This window comes from Eurytemora carolleeae, unplaced genomic scaffold (assembly GCF_000591075.1).
Source record: "Eurytemora carolleeae unplaced genomic scaffold, Eaff_2.0 scaffold209, whole genome shotgun sequence".
NCBI classification, from domain to species: Eukaryota; Metazoa; Arthropoda; class Copepoda; order Calanoida; family Temoridae; genus Eurytemora; species Eurytemora carolleeae.
In genome coordinates this window covers 297836-308111 of record NW_019397113.1, presented here as the reverse complement: position 1 = coordinate 308111, position 10276 = coordinate 297836, and the positions used below count along the sequence as shown (strand labels likewise).

At 31.9% G+C, this 10276-nt stretch overlaps 1 protein-coding gene across 2 annotated transcripts; it reads left to right on the top strand.

Moving 5' to 3' along the window:
* The first annotated feature begins 524 nt into the window (after positions 1-524).
* LOC111711975 (gelsolin) lies at positions 525-10248 on the top strand. Of its 2 annotated transcripts, XM_023486476.1 has the most exons (12): positions 525-587; positions 2206-2303; positions 2738-2794; positions 2934-3002; positions 3602-3688; positions 4766-4846; positions 6103-6150; positions 7372-7444; positions 7850-7917; positions 8264-8299; positions 9521-9593; positions 9905-10248. In XM_023486476.1, the coding sequence occupies exons 1-12, from the start codon at positions 542-544 to the stop codon at positions 9910-9912; spliced, it is 744 nt and encodes a 247-aa protein (XP_023342244.1). In that variant the 5' UTR covers positions 525-541; the 3' UTR covers positions 9913-10248. The 2 variants fall into 2 exon arrangements, with proteins under 2 accessions (XP_023342244.1, XP_023342243.1); XM_023486475.1 differs by having other exon boundaries at positions 9521-10244.
* The last annotated feature ends 28 nt before the right edge of the window (positions 10249-10276 follow it).

Sequence of the window (10276 nt, the reverse complement as noted above, 5' to 3'; positions counted from 1 at the left end):
TTTGCAAATTCAATGTTAAAAGCAATTATATCTCTTTGTACACCTGGTTTATTATGAAATACTCCTAGGTCTTGAATACACATAAACCAACCAGTTTTACGCTAAGCCTTCCCTCACAACCAGTATATCTAGCTTTTCATCAAAATTTTATAATTTTATTATCCTGATATATTTGCAACCTGTGATATTACAAACTTTGCATTCTGATAGACCAAAATGTCAGATTTTAATATATCAACGGTTTACACCATCATGTTGCAAAGATATATGGATTAGAAAATCAATACTTTGAACAAGAAATCTGTCCTGGTCGCAGCGTTCTGTTTCGGGAAAACATTCTTCATTAGTTTGTAATCTTCAATATCTATTATTTCTATTATTTTTTGTTTTCAAAAAATTTTTTTTAGTATATTGGGATTATTTAATTTAAGGTTTATACAAAGAAAATCATAAATTCCAAAAACGAAGTAAATAATTAGAAAACTCATTGTACGTGTATTTTTCGAGAAAATTAACCATTTTAAATTCCAGATATCGAGCTATGTTGGCCATCTTACTGTTCGTCACATTTTTGGGAATGTCCGCAGGTAAACAAGGTTTATTAAAAACATATAAATATATATTATGTATACAAACAGGGTTACAACCAGGGAGTAAGGAATAAAAGGGAGATATAACTGAGATATATCTCCCTTCTATTCCTTACTCCCTGGTTGCAACAAACACTGAGACATTAGAATTTCTTAGAATCTTGTTCCCAAACCTTTCAACATTCAGAAAATTAAACCTTTGAATTTAACTCATGCTGCTGAGGTATAAAAACACAAAACAATTTGTACAGCAATTAAAATGGAAACATTATCCGTGATTTAATCATCAGCTGTATGTAATTATATATATTATATATAAATCCAATATATATATATATGTTTATCTTGAGCTAAAAACTCTAGAATAAGATATTCTTAATCCCGATTACTTAATCTGATTATCCAATGTACACACTTTTGATTTTCTTCTTAAACCGTTCTTTCTTGGATACAGAAGAGAAAAATCAAAAACCGGTTTTTTTAAAATTCGAGCTTTCCTCCCATTTCTGTATATAATCTGAAATAGCGCGCAAAATTTCAAATTTATCGGCTTCGTATACGCGACTCTGATTGGTTGAATTTTATACACTTTTCAGGATTCAAATACAAGATTAGATTAGTCTCAATATTATGAAAAAGAGAGGATCATGCATTTATCTTGATATCCACCATTCTAAAGTTTGAGCTCTGATGAAACAACATTTTCACTTTTTTTACCACTTATAATGCACCTACATAATGTATTTGCTTCACATTCTTCAGGGCAATACATATTTCATACAATATAGAGTTATTTATTATTTGTTTATTGAAATTATTGTAAATTAGCTTCATAAATAATTCATTCGACTTTCTACGCGTAATTACTTTTAAATTACATTTTAAACATTAAATAATACGAATTTGTGACCATGATATTCATATTCATTAACTCTTTGTTTAAGTTCATAAACTCTTTGTTTAAGTTCATAAACTTTTTGTTTCAGTTCAAAAATTCTTTGTTCAAGTTAAGAAACTCTTTGTTTCAGTTCATTAACTCTTTTTTTAGTTCATAAACTCTTTTTTTCAGTTCATAAACTCTTTGTTTACATTCATAAACTATTATTTTAAGTTCATGTACTCTTTGTTTTAACTAATAAACTCCTTGTTTAAGTTAACAAACTCTTTAGTTTTAGTTCATAAACACTTTGTTTCAGTTCATACACTCTTTACTTCAGTTCATACACTCTTTACTTCAGTTCATACACTCTTTACTTCAGTTCATACACTCTTTATTTCAGTTCGAAACTCTTTGTTTAATTGTAAAAACCCTTCGTTTTAGTTCATAAACTCTTTGTTCTATAGTTCATAAATTCGTTTTTTAAATTCATATACTCTTTGTTTAAGTTCAAACTCTGTGTTTTTAATTCATAAACTCTTTGTTTTAGTTTAAAAACTCCTTTTTTAAGTTCACAAACTCTTTGTTTTAGTTTATAAACTCCTTGTTTAAGTATATAAACTCTTTGTTTTAGTTAATTATCTCTTTGTTTTAGATTATAAACTCTTAGTTTAAGTTCATAAACTCTTTGTTTTAGTTCATAATTTCATGTTAATTATAACTTTTAACGTGTTGAAGGTGAAGAATGTAATGAACTACAGGATCCTATAAAGCGGGATCAAGGATTGGGACCGTTTAATGTTTCTAGAGTTGAGAGGTCAGAGAGCGGAATTGAGGCAAGCTTTTGATATAACTGGAGATCTTTATATTTTACGGAACTAATGTTATATAATTTTATAATATTATTTGGGAAGGTTGCATCACGTAATTACAAATTTTTCATTTTGAGAAAATATCTTACAGGAACAGTAAGCGTAATTTCCAGTGACCATTCATGCAGAGATGACAATGCCTGATTTACAATAGTACCCTTGAAAGCTTTGTCTGATCAAGTATCAATTAGATTTCAATGTTTACGTTCCTTTAAAATATCTATTTTCATTGCGGTTTCTTGCGAAAGTGACTTGTTTGTAAACATATCGGGTGTAGCAGTGAGTCTGTTTCAGGGAACTTAGAGCTTGTCCGGGCAAGGCAATATGCCCTACTTACATCGCGCCGACATACATACACGGGCATCGCCGGGTTCTGTCAATAGTTTTAAATATTTCAGGGGAAACTAGTTCCCATCAGTGAAGCTTCTCATCCCTTCAAAAATGCATTCTATGAGGTAAGTTTGATTTTAAAACTATTTAATTATGTAATCCAGACAAGGATAGCTAAACAGTAAATTTACATCATACGCGTTTTCTAATATTTCGAGGCATTTTTTGCCTCTTGTGATATAGTCTATATTTTCTATTATACAGGGGGATTCGTATGTTGTTAATTATGCAGTACGAGAAGGAAGACCCGGGGATGTTGTTTACTACTGGCAGGTATAAACCGGTTTTTAATGTTTACTTCTGGCATTTATAAACCGGTTTTATATTGTTTACTTCTTGTAAAGGTATAAACCGGTTTTATAATGTTTATTTCTGGCAGGTATTAACCGGTTTTATATAGTTTACTTCTTGGCAGTATAGCAACTAAGCTTGTTTTATATTGTTTACTTCTGGCAGGTGTAAACCGTTTTATTATTGTTAACTTCTTGCAGAGAAAAACCGGTTTTATTGTTTACTTCTGGACTCCGGTATGTATAAACTGGTTTTAAATCGTTTTCTTCTGGCGGGTGTACATCAGTTTTATTGTTTACTTCTAACAGGTATAAACCGTATATGAATTGTTTTTGTTTTTGTTTTGTTTACTTCTGGTAGGTATAAACTGGTTTTATAAAGTTTACTTCTTGGTGGTATTAACCGGTTTTGTATTGTAAACTAATGTGTGGCATAACCCATTTTTATTGTTTACTTCTGGGTGCTTTAAACAAGTTTTATATTGTTCGAGTTCTTAGTGGTATAAACCAGTTTTTATGGTTTATATTGTATTCTTCTAGTGCACTAGACCGTCTTAACCGTTAAATTGTTTAATAATCTAGGGAGCTAAAAGTAACGTTTGGGAGAAGGGAGCCAGTGCAATCCTAGCAGTTCAACTTGATACTAGTATTGGAGGAGGAGCAATACAGGTACAATACAGTATTATTGGTGCAGTACACTAGAAGTACAGGTACAGTACAGTATTACTGGTGCAGTACACTAGAAGTACAGGTACAGTACAGTATTACTGGTGCAGTACACTGGAAGTACAGGTACAGTACAGTATTACTGGTGCAGTACACTATAAGTACAGGTACAGTACAGTATTACTGGTGCAGTACACTAGAAGTACAGGTACAGTACAGTATTACTAGTGCAGTACACTAGAAGTACAGGATTAGTACAGGGGTAGTACACTAGTAGTATACAGGTGCATGAAACTAGTAGTACAGGTGTAATACACTAGTAGTACAGGTGCAGTAGACTAGTAGTGCAGGTACAGTAGTAGTATAGGTGCAGTACACTAGTAGTGCAGGTACAGTACTAGTACAGGTGCAGTACACTATTAGTGCAGGTTCAGTAGTAGTACAGGTGCAGTACACTAGAAGAACAGGTGCAGTGTACTAGTAGTACAGTTGCAGTACACTAGTAGTACAGGTGTCATGTAATACACTAGTAGTGCAGGTGCCGTACGCTAGTAGTACAAGTGCAGCTTACACGAGTAGTACAGGTAGAATAAAATAAAACATAATTACATTTGAAAATTGTAGTAGAATATCAATTTACTGTTATATACAGGGTAATCAACCAAAGATGAGACGTCAGAAGTTCATTTAGTCTTTTTCCCCAAATCCTTTGTGCCTAACAACTCCAAACTTGCATCTGTCATTGTAATATTGTTTATTATATCATTCTAAAAATACATTTTAACAGAATTCGACCTTTATTATTATCATTAAAGGTTTTCAGTCGTCATCCTTCGTGGGTAACCCTATATCAATATCATCCGGTAAAATTACAATTTTAAATTATCTTGAGCAATAGTATAAGTGAGTAGGTGAGGTAAAACCTATAAAAGGCTGTCAAAAATTAATGAGTAGTCCAGATCTAAGAGTGCCAGGTTAAACCTCATCGACGATATTGTTTTTACATTACTAATGTAAATGGGAACTCTAGAAACAAGTTTTAGAACAATATAATGTGAATTCTAAACTATTTCTGTTTAGTCTCGGGTTGAAATGGGGAAGGAGCCCCTGCACTTCATCAGTATGTTTGGAGGAACTTTTGTAACCTTACAGGGCGGAGTGGTAAGTGTTCGTTTGTTTCTAGCTCTATATCTGTGTGTCTTTGAAAAGTGTTTTAAAGCTTTTTAGCCTACTAAACGTCGTTTTTATTTTTCTGAAAAGGGTTTAAATCTGGAACAATACCAATGAAAGGGGGGTCGTCTGTCTATAAAACATGTTTCTCTAAAATACTGTTTTAATCTTCAAAAGTAGGTCTAATATGCGAAAATGTGCTAGGTTTTGTAAAGGATTTTTAAAAAAGATTAGAATATCAAGAACCTAGAATATAGGTATCTATTGTTTTCTATTAAAAATCTTTGTATTGATAATTAATATGCACAGTTATTGAATTGTTCTGTAATATCTGTAGAATAGTAATTGTATGAGGAGAAAATATATATTTATATATAAAATTTGATATTTTTAACTTTTTTCAGTTTAAATATACTTTCTGTATATAGATGTTAAATCATATATTTTCCAAGACAATATGTTTGATGGGTCTGAACCAATTTTCAGTTTAGGCTAAAAATATGTATAACTAAGCTTTCAAGGCGCTTCGCGCCCATCTTTGATTCCAAATTTTTATAGTGCTCTTTTATCATGTATTTTTTAAGGCAATTGTCTTCAATTCTAACCATTCATAAACATTCCCTGAGATGATGTTAGGTCCCACAAAAAAGTTTTCAGCTACAAACAAACAAATAAGCAAACAGACAAGCAAAGTATAAATGTATATATATATAGATATAGATTATATAATTATATAGCACTAAATCAGAACAGTTTTTATTTTATTAATACAAAATTGTTTGGATTATATAATTATATAGCACTAAACCAGAGCAGTCTTTATATTTATAAATACAAAATTGTTTGGATAATATAATTATATAACACTAAACCAGACCAGTTTTTATATTTATAAATACAAAATTGTTTGGATTATATAATTATATAGCACTAAACCAGAACAGTTTTTATATTTATAAATACAAAATTGTTTTGATTAGCTCCTCTTTAGTCAATATCATTGTCATATATATTATTTTGAAAACTAGAGACATAAAATTTGACAGTGAATATTTTTCAAGATGTGAAACAGCTGTTAAATCAAAATATGATATATATGCATATCTTCACTGCAATACACTTTCACATGATTTTACTGTGTATTGCTTACATAATATTTCTTGTTTATTCTTCACAATTATATATATCTATATCTATATATATATATATATATATATTGTTTGTTTTCCAATATTTGGTTTATGTAGGAAAAGAACGAAGCGGAAACGGATACGGATGGAACGATGCTCTTCAAGGTGAAAAAATTCATAAAATTATAAAAAATTGTTTTCAATCCATTTAACTTCCATTCTTTTCAAATAAATAAATAAATTTATAGAAATCATGATATTGATAATATTAATGATGATTTTGTTAATAATGATAACTTTGACAATTTGACAATATAAAATTAAGGATATAAAAGACAATGATAATGATGATATTATAACGATAAAAATATTCTGTTGCGCGGAATTGTTCTCGAATTGCGCGGAATCGCGTAGAATTTTGAGGGCTCGCAATTGTGCGCGAGGAAAATCAACTTGTAGCGTCGTAATCGACAGTATAGGACCATAAACTTTAACTGTAACTGTGGGTGAAAATCCGTACCTGTAATCCATCTTTGTGTTACCGAAACCAAATCAAAGAAAATTCTCTTCTGGAATCACGTTGTAGAATCAAAACTGAAAAAAGAACTGTGTCCGAATTTAATGAATTTAAGCCACATCTCAACTCCCCCAAAAACCGGTTTCAAATGAGCGCCAGCTTATATATTGAAAATTTGAATACAATTTTAAGTTGAACCAACCATGTTTGAGCCCCGGCTTAAATTTAAGCCGCGGCTCAAATTCTTTAAATTCGGCCTTGGAATGGGTAAATCATAAACTCAAATATTACATAAACAAAAATAAAACTGAGTATTCTGAAACACCACCAACTCTCAAGCACACAACTAATCCAACACTCGACGCGGCAAACAACTCCTTTCGGATCGCAGGAAATTTAAAAATAATGAAAGTCGTCTTCCTTCAAGAACCATTACTTTAGCTGGTGTATCTAATAGATGGAAAACTCGTGGGTTAAATCTCAAGATAACATTGAAAACTCTGAAATAAAAAGAGATCTGGGTACAATCCTGAGCATGACTTGCACCATAAGCGCATAACGACGCTCAACAATGGACTGACGCAAACAATCTCCAACTTGACCAATAGTAAATCTCTACCATGCAATACGTTTGGGCTTAGGAACTGCCAATCTGTGACTGGTCCTTGGACCTTGGATACGAAATCTCTAGAAGACCATGAAACACCACTTGGGTTGGAAACCCAAATTATAATATTAATCATAGCTATAATACTAATGATAATAATGACAATAATAACAATAATAATGATAATAGAAATAGAAATATAGATGATAAAAATGAAAATAATGACGATTATAACAATACAAATAATATTGTCTGTTTGAAGGTAACCTCCCAATGCAATAAGGCTGGATTTGGAACTCCTATCACGAGAACTCAACAAGTGGATGAAAATAAAGGTAAAAAAATTAAAAAAAATTACACTTTTTGTTTTTATAAAAAACACTTTGTAACAGTGCTGTTGTTCAAAGTACAGAAAAAATCATTTCAGGGCCAATATGAGAATATGGAAGAATTGTTTATAAAAAAACATGGATATATTTTCAATTGTATCTTTTATGTATATATATACAGGGTGTCCCACGAAACATGACAGTATGCAGGACGACTTGAATGTCGTCTTGATTTTTGATTTTCAAGTCGTCTTGCTATTGTCATGTTTCGTGGGACACCCTGTATATAAATTATATATATATATTACATATATTCAATTTATTGTTCAATCAACAAAACAGATAAACAGTTAAGATAAGCTAAGAACTATAACTTATGATAATTATCTATATAATGTCTGAATTATGTAGCTAGCTTGAATGACGAGGATGTATTTATTCTGAAAACTCCAACCAGTCTCTTCATTTTTCAAGCTGAGGTACAGTTTCTTCATTTACGTAGAAAATGATTTCATTTTTAAGAGGACTGTACACCTAATTTCAACCTGTAAAATGTCATATCCACTTCACAATAGTGCCGAGAAAGGTTTAGTTTATTAAGATTAAATGAGATATCAATGTTTTTCTTTTTGAAAATTAACAATTTTCAAGCTAGAAAAAAAATCATATCGGCCACATTTTTTTATCTAAGAAAGGTGAAAGGCCAAATCTAGAAGTACCATTGTGAACCGGATTTCGCCTTTTTTAAATGGAGGGTCCCTGAAAACTACTGCTCCCTTATGAAATCATTATAAAAAGTGTTTAAATTTATATTTTAATGTTTAGGGTGCATCTGACGAGGAAATTGCCATTGCACCAAAGGAAATCATCAAATGAATTGAGAAAATAAAATTTGGTTAAGCATTAATTCCTTAGATTGGTATTTGCCTGTAATAAATATCGGGTCACATGATATTCTGTAAACCTGCAGTACGTTGTACATTATTAACTATTTATTCTATAAAAAATACAGCTATCCCCATATTTATATAGGGTAGGGTACAGGGTGGAAAAAAAGTCTGGTCTGTGAACAGCCTTTACAGGGTTAAAACCCGTTCTTGATAATTAGAACGCGTTCCTGCTTTTAGATGTCCTGACGGGTTCTCTTAAGCTACATGGTGTCCCACATCATATTAGATCGTCAATCGGTCTAAATTACGATTTTCGGGACTAATCAGAAAATTTAAGAAGAATGAGTTATTTTGAAAAATTGAATAAGGTTAATATAAGAATTTTCTTGCGGAAAATGATAGGTTTTTCGAGTATTATGGGTTTATTTTGGCGTTGAAACTTGGGGATAATCTAATATGATATGGGACGCTCTGTAATATCTGTTCCGTTCCATTCTTCTCCGTTACGTTCTAATATTTTTAAGAACGCGTTCTGTTCTTTTTTTGGAACGATGCGATTGTTCTTGATAGTTCAGTTCGTTCTTAAGAAAGAACGATCGTTCTTCAAGAACAACGCCCAGCCCTAACAGTAGCCTGCTGGATTGTGTCCTGGGTGACTTTGATAGTGGACGGTTGTACCTGGACTGATACAGTATAAGACGAAGTTTTAAGAGTATGGCATTTACTACAGGCCTAGTTACCAGTATACTGAAGACGACCATCTATAGAAGCTTATATGAAACTAGCGCCATTGCCCGTGGAATTTTAAAAATATCGAATATAAAAAAGAAGTTAAAGAAAAAAAATTCCAATTTTTTAAGCATTTGTTAACCCCAGGGTACCCATATGAATTACCAGCTTTTCCTTATTTACTTGTAAACTTGTAATTTGAATAAAAGGTTGTAAGAAACTCAAACCTAAATAAAAACACGTCAATAAAAACACGTCGTCTTTACTGATATGAACAACGATCACTGTAGAATGTCGTCTGCATGATAATTGAAAAAAAGCCGGGCCGGATATGAAGTATTTTTCATTCCTTAACATAAATCAAGTTTATACTATCACTCCAATTATCAATAGGATTATAATTCTTTGTAGTGAACCCTGTGCAATAATAAAAAATATAATTTGTTTGATGATCTGAACTCAGGTAGCGGAAAATCTGTTCCCTGGGGAAAAGGCTTCAATCTTTCAGGGTTCCCCTCCACCAGCAATATTTACTGATGCTCTCAACTGATCCCTCTCCACCAGCAATATTTACTGATGCTCTCAACTGATCCCTCTCCACCAGCAATATTTACTGATGCTCTCAACTGATCCCTCTCCACCAGCAATATTTACTGATGCTCTCAACATCCATCTCCACCAGCAATATTTACTGATGCTCTCAACTGATCCCTCTCTACCAGCAATATTTACTGATGCTCTCAACTGATCCATTTCCACCAGCAATATTTACTGTTGCTCTCAACTGATCCCTCTCCACCAGCAATATTTACTGATACTCTCAACTGATCCCTCTCCACCAGCAATATTTACTGATGCTCTCATCTAATCCCTCTCCGCTACCAATATTTACTGATACTCTCAACTGATCCCTCTCCGTCAACAATATTTACTGATAATCTCAATTGATCCCTCTCCGGCAACAATATTGAATTGAAATTTTTCTGAGAATTTCTGAAATCTCAAGGTTTTTGTTTTTCTCGTATAGAATATCGGATCCAACAAAAATAGTTCCAATTATTTCCCAGTTGCATCATAATTCCTCTTTTAATTGCTTATAGAATTTCTGAAAATGGTTCTAATCATATTTGAATTTGCACACTTTTTCTGATTGGATATATAATTTGCATAAATATAAAATTTCTAAAGTTACCATTTCTCTGTATATTTTATTTATGTT

What these genes read in the sequence shown, in the direction of transcription:
- LOC111711975 (XM_023486475.1), top strand. Translation starts at nt 542, where the DNA reads ATGTTGGCCATCTTACTGTTCGTCACATTTTTGGGAATGTCCGCAG. An exon ending in TCAAAAATGCATTCTATGAG is followed by an intron (nt 2,795 to 2,933) that starts GTAAGTTTGATT and finishes TCTATTATACAG; the next exon opens with GGGGATTCGTATGTTGTTAA. An exon ending in ACAAGTGGATGAAAATAAAG is followed by an intron (nt 7,445 to 7,849) that starts GTAAAAAAATTA and finishes TGAATTATGTAG; the next exon opens with CTAGCTTGAATGACGAGGAT.